General features: G+C 41.0%; 1 protein-coding gene and 1 non-coding gene across 3 annotated transcripts in view; one reads left to right on the top strand and one right to left on the bottom strand.

Moving 5' to 3' along the window:
* SSH2 (slingshot protein phosphatase 2) overlaps nucleotides 1-16,259 on the top strand; it is a 312,357-nt gene that overhangs the window by 264,501 nt on the left and 31,597 nt on the right. For both annotated transcript variants that reach the window (XM_049771246.1, XM_049771239.1), the window contains 3 exons: nucleotides 3,889-4,083; nucleotides 6,389-6,482; nucleotides 6,612-6,740. In XM_049771246.1, coding sequence (XP_049627203.1) covers nucleotides 3,889-4,083; nucleotides 6,389-6,482; nucleotides 6,612-6,740 — 418 coding nt within the window. The remainder of the gene's footprint in view (nucleotides 1-3,888; nucleotides 4,084-6,388; nucleotides 6,483-6,611; nucleotides 6,741-16,259) is intronic.
* LOC126031071 (small nucleolar RNA SNORA51) lies at nucleotides 10,964-11,094 on the bottom strand. Its single transcript, XR_007503229.1, has one exon. It is a non-coding gene; the product is annotated as a small nucleolar RNA SNORA51 (small nucleolar RNA).

Raw genomic sequence — 16,259 nt, 5'->3', positions numbered from 1 at the left:
AAATAAATAAATAAATAAATAAATAAATAAATAAATAAATAAATAAATAAATAAATAAATAAAGTTCAAATTCCATCCCCAGTGATTTGAATTTTAGTTTCTTATAGTGCCTGTTGTGGAAGTCCCAAGAAGAGCAGCAAGAACAGAGAGGCAAGCCAAACAAGAAATAAAGGATCTTGAAAAAGACTCCAACAGATAATCAACCCCTGAATAGCTTAATTGATATACTTAAGATGGGTGGATCCTAAAACAGAGTCCACTGAACAATTAGCAGAGCAGTCTTATCATTTTGTGCAGTAATTGAGGTAGGACAGAATTTCAGGTCATGTGTTTAAACCAGGTTTCCAACTTCAGGGTGTATTTCACAGTTAAATTCCTCATGGAAAAAGTAGGCTTTGATTAATAAGACTCAGTTAAAGGTAAATGGACCATCTTACCCAAAGCATCATATATGGCATTTTCGATGTATCTTGGGTAAGAGTAATAGGGCTGGAGAGATAGCATGGAAGTAAGGCGTTTGCCTTGCATGCAGAAGGACAGTGGTTCAAATTCCGAGAATTCCAGCATCCCATATGGTCCCCCGAGCCTGCCAGGAGCGATTTCTGAACATAGAGCCAGGAGTAACCTGTGAGTGCTGCCAGGTGTGATCCAAAAACAAAAACAAAAACAAAAAAAAGAGAGAGAGAGAGAGTACTAAGAAGTTTTAATTTGTTTTTGCTTTGGGAGACCCACACCCAGTAATACTCAGGGGTTATTCCTGGCTCTGTACTCAGGGACCATATGGGATGTAGGGGATTGAATTCGGGTCAGCTGCATGCAAGGCAAGCAGCCTACCACTCTAACCCAACAGCAGTCTTAATTCTTAAGCCAATGAAAATAAAGATAACCTTAGTTGGACTAATGTTTGTGATCTCAGCTACACTGATTAGTGTAACTAGTTCTGTTAGCTTATTGCAGAATGAAAAGTTTTTTGGGTGTAGTAAATTAGATAACACAGGAAGTAAAAAATGATAATGAATGAGCCAATACAGCATTTAACTCAGGTATTTTCCAACAGGAGATAGTTGCTTTCACCTGCTACTCCTGTATGCCACTAAAAAATATAAAATGCTAAACCTTAATTTAATATATTCTAGGGCATTTGCCAATAATTTTTGTTTGTTTGTTTGTTTGTTTTGGGATTTTTGGGGAGCCATACCATCAGTACTTAGGGGTTACTCCTGGCTCTGTACTCAGAAATCACTCCTAACAGGTTCAGGGGAACATGTGGGATGCTGGAAATTAAATCCAGGTCTGTCCCAGTTCGGCCACATGCAAGGCAAATGCCCTACTGTTGTGTTATCTCTCCAGCCCCAATATTTGCCAAGACTCCTATAGCAAATGCAATTGAAGCAGCACATGTTCAAAATACAGAACTCATTAACTATTCTATATATTATACTAAGTTATCCTTCCCTTTTAATCTATATCATTCTACTAAAATCCATGAGAATTCAATTTGACCTCTCTGAGAATTACCACATTTTTCGTACTGTAAGATGCACTTTCTCTTTCCCCCACAAAAGATAGGGGGAAATGTCTGTGCGTCTCATGGACAAATGCTGCCTGGAGCTGAAGTCTGAGTGCAGGGGAGAAGAACATACATTAACCACTTGACATCCACAGTATTATGCCAGGAGTAACCCCTGAGCGCTACCAGGTGTGACCCAAAAACAAAAAAAAAAATTAAAAATAAAAAGAAGAAAGGGAAAAGAGGAAGAAAAACATAACAAAAAGAAAACAAAACCAAAAAAAATAAATAAAAACAACAAAAACAAAAAATTTTGGGCCACACCTGGCAGCGCTCAGGGGTTACTCCTGGCTCTCTGCTCAGAAGTCGCTCCTGGCAGGCTTGGGAGACCATATGGGATGCCAGGATTCGAACCACCATTGGTCCTGGGTCGGCAGCTTGCAAGGCAAATGCCCTACCTCTGTGCTATCTCTCAGGCCCCATGGTATTTTGTTTGTTTGTGATGTAAAAAAAAAAAAAAAAAAGTTAAGTAAATGTCTTTAACCAGCTGTAGACCGGCGTATTGTAAATATACTTCAGCCTCACAAGCTGGTTGTTCCCAGTCTTGCATTGCACCATTTGCTTTAGAATATGTTTTTCTTGTTTCTCTCATCTAAAAACTGTGCATCTATGGTCAGGTGCATCTGATAGAGTAAAAAATATATATCTTATTTTAAGTAACAGCAAACATTTTTTTCTCTTGAACTGCCAAGTAGTGGACCAAGGGCCACTCCCAGTGATCATTCTACCAACATTCCTTATGGTCCCTTAGTACTCTTACCCACGATACATTGAAAACAATGTCATATAAGGGATTTTGGTTTTGCTTACTATCTAGGAAATTGGTTCATTTACCTTTAACTGAGTCTTCTTAAAGTATAGTTTTTCCATGAGGAATGTAAATAATGATGTAACATGATTTACAAGCCTATTGGTACTCAGGACCACCAGAGCCACAGTAGATAGTGTTAAGAAACCATTAGGAGCCTTCTCATGTACTCCAACCCTGTGAACTCTCTCCCTGGCTAATAGGAAGCTTTCTATTTTGTTTTCTTTTTTGTTTAATTTTGTTTTGGTCTTCGAGCTACACACAGCAGTGCTGGAAGACTCCCAACTCTGTTCTTAGCTACACCTGACAATGCTTGAGGTACCATGTGCAGTGCTGGAATCCAGACCTTGAACATACCAAATATGCACTATAGCACTTCGAGTTATCACCCCCTGCCATGAAGGCATATTTAAAAGCTTTTACAGCGAAATGGTCTGGTAGCAAAGGAGGTATAGTAAATATGTGCCTTGCAAGTGGCCAACCGAGTTTCAATCCTCAGCACACTGAAGCATCATCAGTAGTAATTCCTGAGTTTAGAACTAGGAGTATGCCCTGCATACCACCAGGTTGGCCCCAAAATAAAAATAAGAATAAGAAGAGATTCTGGGTGATAGAAATTAGTAGTGATAGTAGAATATTTGCTAGGACTAAGTTCTGAGCACCTCCAGGTGTGTCCCAAAATAAAAATAAATAATTTATTTTATTTTTTGGTTTTTGGGTCACACCCGGCAGCGCTCAGGGGTTACTCCTGGCTCTGTGCTCAGAAATCGCTCCTGGCAGGCTCGCGGGACCATATGGGATGCTGGGATTCAAACCACCGTCCTTCTGCATGCAAGGCAAATGCCTTACCTCCATTCTATCTCTCCAGCCCCCAAAAATAAATAAATGTTTAAAGTAAATAAATTACTTGGGACCGGAGTGATAGTACAGCAGTAGAGCATTTGCCTTGTATGCAGCCAGTCTGGGATGGACCCAGTTCAATCCTTAGCATCCCACATGTCCCCTGAGCCTGCCAGGAGCGATTTCTGAGTGCAGAGCCAGGAGTAACGCCTGAGTGCTACTAGGTGTGGCCCAAAAACAAACAAACAAAAAAAGTAAACAAATGATTTTGCAGCTTTGCTTCTAAGGGATTCTCCAGTGGTAAAATTCTATAGGACTTAAAAAAATGGAAGAGACCAGAACTATAAAATACAGCAAGTAGGACATTTGTCTTGCACTTGGCCAATGTGGGTTCGATCCCCAGTATCCCATATGGTTCCCCAAGCATTGCTAGGAATAATTCCTGAGTGTGTAGAGTTAGGAGTGACCTCTAAGAACTGCTAGTTGGGACCTAAAAATAAGCCAAAGAAAGAAATTAGAAGTGACTTAGCAAATGTCTAACATGTGTGAAATTCCTGGTCCACAGTTAAGAAAGTGTGAAAAAATTGGAAGACATGGCGGTATACATAGGTTATTATTAGCCCTTTGGTACTTCACAGTCTACAGTGCTAATTCTCAGCATATCTTTCAGGTCTGCTCTACAGAGTTTACACAAGGCTTGTGAAGTAGCCAGGATGCATAACTACTACCCAGGCAGCCTTTTTCTCACTTGGGTGAGCTACTACGAGAGCCATATCAACTCTGATCAGTCTTCAGTTAACGAGTGGAATGCTATGCAAGATGTGCAGTCCCACCGACCTGACTCGCCTGCTCTCTTCACAGACATGTACGTCAGTTTGATATGAGCTGTAGATGTTGTCTTCTCTGTTATGTCCTATATGGTTGGACACATTATGTTCTTCACTAATCCTCCTCTCGGTGAATTCATCTCACCCATTGATAATAGTCATTGTCTACCTACCAATAAGTCCACACATAAACCCTGTTACTCTGTTGTCTGCGAAGGCATGAAGAGTTTCATTCCTGAACACATGACATCTCCATTGTAAGTTCTGTGATACTGGATCCGAGGATGTAGCTCATGGCAGAGCATTTGCCTTGCATGTGTGAGGTCCTGGGTTTGATTCTTGTACCACAAATAGACACAGAATTATAAATTCCAACCAACTTAAGCCTTGTTAATTTAAATGGTAAGGATTTTAGACTGAGTACTCAGGGTGATGACTCAAAGGGTCTCCCCATATACTTATAGGGGTGATCCCTGACTTCCATACCTCTAGGTCTGTCCCAAGAATTTGGGCTAGGGGCTGGAGAGATGATACAACAGATAGTGTGTTTGTCTTGGATGTTATCAACTCAGGTTTGATTACTGGCATGTTACATAGTTCCCCATAGATCACCAGGAGTGATCTCTGAACACAGCCAGAAATAAGCACTACCAGAAACATTTTCCCCCAAACATTAAAAAAAAAAAATCCCACAATTGGGCCAGAGATAAAGCAAATCAACAAACGGAGAACTTGCCTTGTGTGCAAGATTTGACCCCAAATGCTGCAGGAAATGGCCCACTCCCCAAAAGAACATTTTAATCTTGGTCTAGCACAATGGCTCTGTGGTAGAACCTGTGCCTGTATGTGAACAAAACCTCAACTACCCTACCTACCCCGAGGAATACTGGGTGTGGTCCAGAATTTTCTAAATAAATTTTAAAATTTACTCAAGTTCATCTCATATGGTCCATTAAGCACTTCCTGGAGTGATTTTTTTAAATGCAGAGCCAGGAGTAATTGGGAGCACCTTTGGGTGTGACTCAAAATCAAATTAATTATCAAGTGATAGTACAGCGGGTAGGAAGGTGCTTGCCTTACACATAGCTAGTCTATGCTGGATCCTCTGCACTATATACAGTCTCTTGAGCGCCATCAGGAGTGATCTCCGATCACAGAAACAGCCGTAAACCCTAAGCACAGCCACATGTGACCTAGAAACCATGAGTAAATAAATAATAAAGCAGCAGCATTTTAATTTTAGTCAAGACAGGAAATCTTAGCTATAGCACAGATATTAGCTGTATTCTGCATGGTTATGAAAAACAAAAGCCCAGGTTGGGAAGTCCCAAGGTTGTAGGGTCAGAGCATCCATCTTTGAAGATTCCAAAACTATTTTTGTAGCAAGTGATAAGGCTATAGACAGCAAGGGCAGGCAGGATGCCTAAGGGCTTATTAAGTCCATTTCCATCGCCAAATAAGGTACTGCAGAGCAGATAACTTTCTTGAGTAGGGAAGAAAGATGAGACTGAAACTGTTCTCTTGACAGTCTCATTCAGATTCTACATATGAAATAATACTTCTAGAGAGAAGCATCCAGTTACATTGAACTAATCTGTCTAGTAATTGTAGAGTCAGCGATATAGATTGAGTTAATATTAAAATTACAAGGATAATTTTATTTTCATTGAGAAATCAAAAGGCTAAGTAAGGGGCAGGGATGCAAGTAGAATGTTAATCTGAACTGAGAGTTCTGGTTTTCCTGTCAGAGTATGTGATCATTGACATAGCAATTGAAGCTACTTATTCTTCTATCTATAAATGGGATAACAATTTCAGAGAAAAAATATTTTCATAGAAAGAAAACATTTTGGATTAAAGTACTCTGGGTAGTTAATTCTTGAAGCTATTTCATTTTTTTGTTTCTGGCCATATCTAGCAGTGCTCAGGAATCACTCCTGGTGGGCTCAGGGGACTATATGGGGTGCCAGGGATCAAACCTGGGTTGGCCGCAAGCAATACTACCATCTGCTATACTACCACTCCTGCCCCCCTTGAATTGTTTTAGAAAAGAATTTTCTTCATTGAGGAAGGTGAGAATCATTCCTCCCCCTTTTCACTTTTGAGAACCCTAGCAATGAACAATCAGTATAAAGTGGCATTTATGCAATAGTTCCATTGTTGGTCATATAAAAGTTTACCCATCTCAGTACTGTAGCTTAATATGTGGTATTCAAGGGAAATAGCTGGAAAATTGTAGATTTTCTATTAAAGTATTATACTTAAATTGTAAGGCCTTGGGTTCAATCCCTGGCATCCCAAGAATAATCTTGTCTAAAAAAATAACTACCATTTCCCTTTCAGACCAACAGAACGTGAACGAACAGAAAGGCTAATTAAAACCAAATTACGGGAAATTATGATGCAGAAGGACCTGGAGAATATCACATCCAAAGAGGTAAGAGACCTTGACTCTTCACTGTTCAAAGGCTAAGAGTCGAATAATAGATGTGGAGCTAGAAATGGTAAGCTATAAAAATCTAAGGGAACTTTACACAGTTAATACAATATATTGTCTTTGTTTTAGATTCGAACTGAGCTGGAAATGCAAATGGTGTGCAACTTAAGAGAATTCAAGGAGTTTATAGATAACGAAATGATAGTGATCCTCGGTCAAATGGATAGCCCAACACAGATTTTTGAGCATGTGTTCTTGGTAAGTTTTAGTACCACTTTAAATGGTATGTTGATGCCAGTCCATGTTAATGGACTTATGGACAATTGTTATGTGTTCTTAGGATTATTTATATCTATTGTATAGTCAAAATGTTTTGTAATGTTGTGCTTCTGTTCATCCTATACCAGTTTTCATCAGTGACATCAAATTAGTGAATCAGAATTGACTATGGGGCCAGCCAATTTGAAGGCTATTGGCAGACAGATTAAAGTATTCAGATATTAGGGGCCGGAGAGATAGCCTGGACGTAAGGCGTTTACCTTACATCAGGGGTCTCAAACTCAATTTACCTGGGGGCCGCAGAAGGCAAAGTCAGAGTGAGGCAGGGCCGCATAAAGGATTTCACTTACCGAATATTCGCAATAAAAAATCGCATTAAACATTTGCATACCCTGAACGAAACTGCTTGGGTATGCGAATGTTTAATGGATTTTTTTCTTACTAGTTTATTGCGATTACTCAGTAAGCGAATAATCGCGAATACTGCGATATTTGAAGGCCGGCCGCGGGCCACAAAATGTCGTACAGAGGGCCGCAAACAGCCCACGGGCCGCGAGCTTGAGACCCCTGCCTTACATGCAGAAGGACAGTGGTTTGAATCCCCGCATCCCATATGGTCCCCCGAACCTGCCAGGAGCGATTTCTAAGCTCATAGCTAGAAATAACCCCAGGGCACTCTAAAAAAAAGTATTTTAAAAGAAAAATTGGGGGCTGGAGAGATAGCATGGAGGTAAGGCATTTGCCTTTCATGCAGAAGGTCATCAGTTCGAATCCCGGTGTCCCATATGGTCCCCTGTGCCTGCCAGGAGCAATTTCTGAGCATAGAGCCAGGAGTAACCCCTGAGCACTGCCGGGTGTGACCCAAAAAACACACACACAAAAAAAAGAAAAATTGACTATGTACCAAGTTTCAGATAGTACAGTGAGCAGGATGCTTGCTTTGCACATGACCAACCCAGGTTCAGTACCCATCGTCCTATATGGTCTGCAATAAAAAGCTCAAAAAAAAGCTAAGGGTACTTTCTTACAGCTGGGAAAACCATAATTCAAACCTATTAGAGCCCATTCCCTGTCAGGGGTCTCAAACTCGCAGCCCACGGGTCGTTTGCGGCCCTCTGTACAACATTTTGTGGCCCTGCCCTAGAGGAGTCTTGTTTTGTTTTGTTTTAGTAGTTTGGGTCACACCCCCCAATGTTCAAGGCTTACTACTGACTTTGCACTCAAGGATCACCCCGACTTTGCTCCTGTGGCCCCCAGGTAAATTGAGTTTGAGACCCCTGTGAGTAAGTCAAGGTTCTCTGGAGATCTTTGCTCTTTCATCTTCCAAATGCTGATGGGTCTAAGCCTCCCTTGGCTAGTGGCTGCCCAGCTCTCCAGAGCCCCCATCTTCACAGACAACTTTCCTTTGTGTCTTAAAAAGAAGCTTGTCAGGGCTGGAGCGATAGCACAGCAGTAAGGCGTTTATCTTGCATGCGGCCAACACAGGCCAACACAGGTTCGAATCCCAATATCCCATATGGTCCCCTGAGCCTGCCAGGAGCCACTTTTGAGCACAAAGCCAGGAGTAACCCCTGAGCACTGCTGGGTGTGACCCAAAAACAAAACCAAAACCAAAAAAAAAAGAAACTTGTCATTGTATGGACGGCCTACTTGGGTTATTTCAAGTTGTTCCCCAGAACCAACTCCAGTCCTTATTTACTTCTGCAGAGACTTTTTTTTAAGTAAGGTCACGTTTGCAGGTTCTTTATATATGTAGGTATATATATTTTTGAAGACGCATGGCATTCAGCATACTACAATATTTTGCCTCTATTATTTTTTATTTCCCCTCCTTTTTATTTTATTCCCCCCATTTTTTAAATATATTTTATTAAAACACTAATTTACAAAGTTGTTCATAATGCAGTTTCAGTCATACAATGTTCTAACACCAGTCACATTACTTTTCCTCCACCAGTGTCCCCAGTTTCCCTGCCATCTCCAGCAACCTTACCTGGAACATAACATATTTACATCATATTGCTTTCTCTAACAACACTTAAAGGAATCATGGGGAAGAGCAGTAGTGTAGCAGTGAGGGTGCTTGCCTTGCACTCAGAATGACCCAAGATCAATCCCCAGCACTTAATATAGAACCCTAAGCCTGCCAGAAGCGATCCCCTGAGCACAGAATCAGGAGTGAGCACTAAGCACCACTGGGTGTGACCCTCAAAAAAAAAAAAACTTAAAGGAATAATAAACAATAATCAGAAAATCAAAGTCAATTTAGGATGATTAATTGCTATATGATTGTAACTATGTAAATTTAAATTATTTAATACACTATATTATAATGCCTTGCATGTTGCTGACTCAAGTTTGATCCTTGGCATCCTATATGGTCTCCTAAGCCCTACAGGAATCAACCCTGAGCCCTGAGCCCTGAGTTAGGAATAAGCCCTGAGCTGGGTGTGGCCCAGAAATAATTTTTTTTTACTTGCTCAGAATGTAGCTCAGTAAAGTAGAGCATTTACTGTAAAAATCATAATAAAATACAGTAAAATTGAAATTTTACAAATTGACTAATGACTGATAGATCAGGACTACTTCTAAACCCCACTACTCATTTTTCTATGAAATATTAAAGATGTTAAAGACTACATGGTACTAGGAATAAAGTTAACAAGGATATTATAAATAAGTGGGATAATAGAGAAAGAGTAAGGATTAAGTGTTTGCCTTGCATTAAGTACCTGGTTCAAATCCCCAGCACCACATATCCTCTGAATACAGCCAGAGGTCATTTCTAAGCACAGAACCCAAAATAGCCCCTGACCTATCCCTGACAGTGGATAAGGCCCCAAAATAAACAAACAAAAAATAAACCCTATAAAAATTTACATTGTTGTAAAGATATGACTAAATCAAAAATAAATGTCTGATTAAATATAAACAAAATCAGTGTGTCACACCAAAAAATAACATTTTTTTCCTCAGTTCCCATACACTTGACCAAATTGGTAACTAGGAATTAAATCAGTTGGTTTGAATTTCACTTCCGTTCTCTGTTGTGAACATCTTTGAACTGTGAAATGATTAGAAGCTGGGAACAGAAGAGTAAAATGCATAGAATTGATTAAATTGGATCATCTCATCCTGAATATTCAAGAGTTTATTTCATCAAACTGTTTTTATCTTGTTCCATTGAACGCTTATGCCCTGAATTAGCCTGTTGACACGTTAGAGTATGTGCTGGTAGTGTGATTCATTGTGGTATGTCGTATGAAGTTACTCGTGAAAACCTGTAAGCTGGGAGGTGAAACTTTTCCTGTTATTTTACCTATTTCTCTATTTCTTCTGATTCTGTTAACTTACCTTCTTGCTGTTTCTGGATGCAGATCTTAGTGCATAGTTGTCATTTATGTATAAAATATTTATAAAACACCTGATTTTATTGTCACTTGCATATACTTCCTTGAGGATTCAAGATTTTCCTACTCTTGTTCTGTTGGACAAAGTTTGTTTGGGGGAGAGAGACCTCCCAAGACATGCTCAGGGGTGAAGGGGCCCTCCCAATGAAACTTGGCAGAGCTGTGTGGACTTGAAGGTTCAGTACTGAGACCTGGCAATACTGAGCAACTTCCATAGCTATACCTGGGGATATTGGATTGAACTGAGGACCCCCTCATACACTGCATATACTCCAGCTCTCTAGCACTCTCCCTGGCCTGGAAAGAATTTTTGTCTTATCAATAGAAAGCTTAAGAGTCACTCATTCCCGGGCGGTGGCGCTGGAGGTAAGGTGCCTGCCTTGCCTGCGCTAACCTAGGACGGACCGCGGTTCGATCCCCCGGCGTCCCATATGGTCCCCCAAGAAGCCAGGAGCAACTTCTGAGCGCATAGCCAGGAGTAACCCCTGAGCGTCACAGGGTGTGGCCCAAAAACCAAAAAAAAAAAAAAAAAAAAGTCACTCATTCAGGGCCCGGAGAGATAGCACATCGGTGTTTGCCTTGCAAGCAGCCAATCCAGGACCAAAGGTGGTTGGTTCAAATCCAGGTGTCCCATATGGTCCCCCGTGCCTGCCAGGAGCTATTTCTGAGCAGACAGCCAGGAGTAACCCCTGAGCAACGCTGGGTGTGGCCCAAAAACCAAAAAAAAAAAGAGTCACTCATTCAGATAGACCCTGCCCCTGGTTGTCTCCATATAACATGACTAATTTTTTTCCATGTCCCCCATTCACAATACAGACCAGGCAAAGGGCCTGGGCTGAGGTGTATATGGGTGCATTTACTGTACCTCCTCTTTCTGTACAGTCAGTCTAAAGAACACAGCCTGTGGTAAGCATTGGGAGGCCAACATGACTAATTTTTATGAAGGGTAAATGACTATAGTCCAAAATATCTCATGTTAGAAAGTGATTAAAGCCTCAAATTTGAGAGTATATATAGTATCTGACTGTCATCCTGTTAAATCCTAAGCATTTATTCTTGTGACTTTTATGTCACTCAAGAATTACTTTCTCCTCACCTTATCTCCAACTGATGTATTTTAGGACATAAATACAAAACTTGTTTTGTTTTAGGATCATACCCAATTAGTGTTCAGGACTTATTCCTGGCTCTGAACTCAGATATTATTCCAGGCAGGATTTGGGGAGGCCTTATGGAGTGTCAGGGACTTCACTAGGTTAGCCATGTGCAAGGCCAGTGCCCTACCTGCTGTAATATTTCTTTTTTTTTTTTTTTTTTGGTTTTTGGTTTTTGGGTCACACCTGGCAGCGCCCAGGGGTTACTCCTGGCTTTGCTCAGAAATTACTCCTGGCAGGCTCAGGGGACCACATGGGATGCCAGGATTCAAACCACCGACCTTCTGCATGAAAGGCAAACACCTTACCTCCATGCTATCTCTCCAGCCCCCTCCTGTCATATTTCTTTGACCCCCATTTATACAAATTTTAATAGTACTTTATGCTGGAAGAATAATCTACTCCCTACAGTTCCTGATCAACTATAAATGTATTTTGTCTACTATACCAATAATCAATAGACTTATCCTATTCAGGAACATTGACATATTATTTTCTGTCTTGGGTTTTTTTTTCCTTATTACAAAAGGAATCAATGTTTATTTTAGAAACTTAGAAAATCATGAAGGACAGTAGTATGGGGGGTGGCTTCTGAACACCTGGGCTACATACACCCAGAAGTATTTGAGTGCTACTTCCAACTCAGTGCTTTGGTGGTTAGTCCTGGAAGTGCCAAGGGCTGGCTTTTTTTTTTTTTTTTGGTTTTTGGGCCACACCCTGTGACGCTCAGGGGTTACTCCTGGCTATGCGCTCAGAAGTTGCTCCTGGCTTCTTGGGGGACCATATGAGACGCCGGGGGATCGAACCGCGGTCCGTCCTAGGCTAGCGCAGGCAAGGCAGGCACCTTACCTCCAGCGCCACCGCCCGGCCCCTTTTTTTTTTTTTTTTTTTTTTTTTTTGAGAAATTTTTATTTTTATTTTTACCACAGTGGATTAAAAATCTTTCACAATAATATTTTAGTGACATTGAATCAGGGGTATTTCCACCACTAATGTTTTCTTCCCGAGGTTGGCTTTTTAAGACACATGTCATAACCCCTGTACTATTTCCCCAGCCCCTTTTTAATTTTTTAAATATGTATCTATATTGTATATATTTAAATGTATAATATATTCTGCTTTGGATATAATTCTGTTTTCTAAAAAATAGATATGTTCTTCCCACTTTATACATTTTTTTCTAATTTGGCAAAACCTTTTAAACTAGAGAATCCTGAAATTTAACTCTTGTCCAACAACAAAGAAAGTGCATGAACAGGTTTTTTAATCATCTTATTATACTTATTCCTTAATGGCTTCCTTCTTTTGTTTGCACCACCATATCCTGTGTCCAAACTTACTTCTCCAGAGTGTCTACTGACTTTCCCAACAGTCGACTGGGAAAAAGAAGTCTTATCCAAGATGCAAGTAGAGATGTTAGTTTTCTGCAGAGTCATTTCATCTTTTGCATAGCTACAATTCCTGCAGCACAAGCAGATTATGTGAAGGAAGATAGCAGGGTCACTCTCTCCCTTTGGAGGAATGCTCAGCTCTGCCATGCACTTCAGAGTTAGTTATTTTAAAATGTATTCCACTGCTATGAGGGGAGAGAGTGCTCCTCTTTACTGAACTGGAAACCTTTGCCCAACCAAATCTCAATATCAACAAGTTTGTTGGAGGCTGTCTGATCTAGCTGAGACAAAGATAGATATAAGAAGGGGCCCCTTGCAAAGGGGTTAGGCCACACACTCAGTAGTGTTCAAGGATCATTCGGTGCCAAGGGTTGGGATCGAAATGGGGTTTCACATGAAAACATGTACTCTAGCCTTTGAACCATTTTTGGCCCCAGACAGCTTTCTTTGTTTAACTCATTTTATGAGACATAGTGTTCAGGGAATCATGTGCTAGGGATCAAACTTGAACTTCTGCATTCAAAATCTGCATTCTTGCCCATTGAGCGGCCTCTCTAGCCCTTATGCAGCCCTTCTTTATTTCCTCCCAGGAATCAGGGGTACAGTGAATTTGGTTTAGTTCTGTTTGGGTTTGCTTTTGGGGGGTAGGGAGTGACTTGGGGAGCATACTCTACTGTATTCAGGAAGTACTTGTGACTGTGTGATCAGTGTTACTCCTAACAGTGCTCAGGGGACCATATGTAGGTACCAGAGATCAGCTAGGTCATATGTAAAGTTTATCCCCTTGGACTGGAGCAAGAGCACAACAGGTACAACAGCTGACCCTGGTTTCATCCCCAGCATCCCATATGGTCCCCTGAGCATATGGTCCTCAGGAGCGATTCTTGAGCACAGAGCCAGGAGTAACCCCTGAGCACCACCAAGTGTGGCCCAAAAACCAAAAAAATAAAAGGTGTATTCCCTTTACTCAGAAAGTTTCTTAATTAAACACAGAAATCACAAGAATAACAGAGATGATGACAATTTTGTCCATGAATTTACAAGTCGGGATTTTTATTGCTGATTGTTACCTTTTTCAAGTTTACATGCAAAATTTTGATTTTTTTGTTTGGGGTTTTTTTGGGTCACACCCAGCGGTGCTCAGGGGTTACTCCTGGCTGTCTGCTCAGAAATAGCTCCTGGCAGGCACGGGGGACCATATGGGACACCGGGATTCGAACCAACCACCTTTGGTCCTGGATCGGCTGCTTGCAAGGCAAACGCCACTGTGCTGTCTCTCCGGGCCCCAAAATTTTGATTTTTAGGCTACACTCAGTGACTCAAGGACTAATTTCAGTTCTGTACTTAAGAGTCACAGGAGTGCTCAGGAGATCATGCAGTGCCCAAATCTAGCTGAGACTTGTGCTCAGCTTTTTGAGCTATCTCAGCCAAAATATCCTGTTAGGATAATGATTCCTTTTCAAAGAAAAGTTAAACCACAGATTGGTGGTTGTATTTACTAAAGAGACAGAAAAGCACAGGATATGTGAATAAGTGAGATAATACCCAAGTAAACTGTTTTAATCATATTTCTGACTTTTCTTCAACTGATCTGTAGTAGACATTGTTCTTGGAAGTTAATAGATAGCTTGTATCTGGTTGTCATAATAATGTGATTCACAGCGTTGAGGTTCTAAGTATGAAATGATGAAGCTGTGAATAGGCATATAATCCTGGAAGTTATGTCAAGCAGAACCCTGAGTATAGTGCTTCTCATTTCCTATACATGTGTTCTCTTCTGTTTTGCTTGGAATAGTTGGATTCCAGCAAGTCTATTTCCTGAGTTTAACGGCCGAAAAGAAAAAAAGAAACTTGTGTCTTTCGGCCAGGGTATAGTACAGGAGAGCCAGAGTAAAACTTAAAAGTATATTATAGTTCCAATATTTTATTTTAAACTTCACTAAAGTTAAATATTCTTTGCATAATTACATAGAGCATCGTTTATTTAAACTTCCCCACAGAATTATGTCCTTGTCTGAGAAACATGAGGGAATAAAAAACTGAGTCTGTGGGAGGACCACAGGGGGTGATAATATTGAGCAGAAAAATAATGACATCAGGGCCAGAGATATAATGCAGCCAATCCAAGTTCAATCCCAGTGCATCCATATGGTTTCCTGAGCACCACTAGGTGTGGCCAAAAATAAAGAAGCAATAGAATTACATCACTTTGTTTTTTCAGGCTGAATGGAAAATATTCTAACCTTAACAGCCCAAGTCAGATTTGGTTTTTGTTTGTTTGTTTGGTTGGTTTTGGTTTGAGAATCACTCCTGGCAGCTCAGGAAGACCATATGGGATGCTGGGGATCAAACCCGGTGATAATGTGCAAGGCAAACGCCCTACCCACTACGCTATGCTATCACTCTGGCCTCCCACTTCAGTTTATATATGGGCTTTGATGAGATAATAGTGTTTTTGTTTTGTTTTTTGACCACATCTGTCAGTTCTTGGGGTTTACTCCCAGCTGCACTCAGGAATTACTGCTGGCAGTGCTCGTGGAATTTATGGCATGCCAGAGATTAACCGAGTCTGCCGTATGCAAGGCAAACACACTAGCTGCTGTATTATCGCTCTGGCCCCCATAGTCAGTGCTTTTACTTAATTTTGATTTGCTTCAAGATTTGTTTCTTTTCACATTATCAGATTGGACTAGAGATGTTACTCAGTGGTAGAGCATACTGATTTACAAATTGAGTCTCTTGAGTGCCCTGGAGGGGCACAGGAATAGACAACAGATTGTCAGATTAAATTCTCTTGGGACAAGTAGAATAAGACCATGGGCTTTGACTTTCCATCTAACTCAATAGTGTTCAGCAGAGGATTCATATTTCTATGTTAACAAGTGAGATGGTGGGACCAAAGTCATAGCATAGCGGTAGGGCGTTTGCCTTGCACGTGGCCTATCCGGGACGGAGCTTGGTTCGATCCCTGATCCCCAGGGTTCCGTATGGTCCCCTAAGTCAGTAGCAGTTTCTGAGCACATATCCAGGAGTAACCCTTGAGCATCAGCGGGTATGGCAAAAAAAAAAAAGTGAGATGGTTTCATTTTCCTAGTACCTGTTTAGCCAGTCAAACCTTGAAGTCCTTGCCTTTTTCTTTGTCATGAGAACTAGTTTTAAAAGCTTAAGTCTAACCTTCAAAACGTTTTTTGGGGTGTCGGGGAGGAGGTACACCCAGCTTTGCTCAGAGCTTACTCCTGGCTCTGCACTCAGGAATCACTATTGGCAGGGCTCAGGGGGCCTTATGGGAAACCTGGGTGGACTGTATGCAAGGCAAGTGTCCTGCTCACTATACTGTCCTTCTGGTCCCTGAATTCTCTTTTTTTATGTCAGACTCAAGACTAAATAATGATACAGTGTTATCTAATTCCACAGAGTAATGAGGAGAGAAGAGAGCAATGGGGGTTAGGGGAGGGAGAAAAGTGAGCGATAAGTGACCAAGCAATGGCACTGCAGGTGGGCTCTTGCCCTGCATATGATCAACCTAGGTTCAATTGCTGGCAT

This window comes from Suncus etruscus, chromosome 1, assembly GCF_024139225.1.
Source record: "Suncus etruscus isolate mSunEtr1 chromosome 1, mSunEtr1.pri.cur, whole genome shotgun sequence".
Classification (NCBI taxonomy): Eukaryota; Metazoa; Chordata; class Mammalia; order Eulipotyphla; family Soricidae; genus Suncus; species Suncus etruscus.
This window is presented reverse-complemented; position numbering and strand designations above follow the sequence as displayed.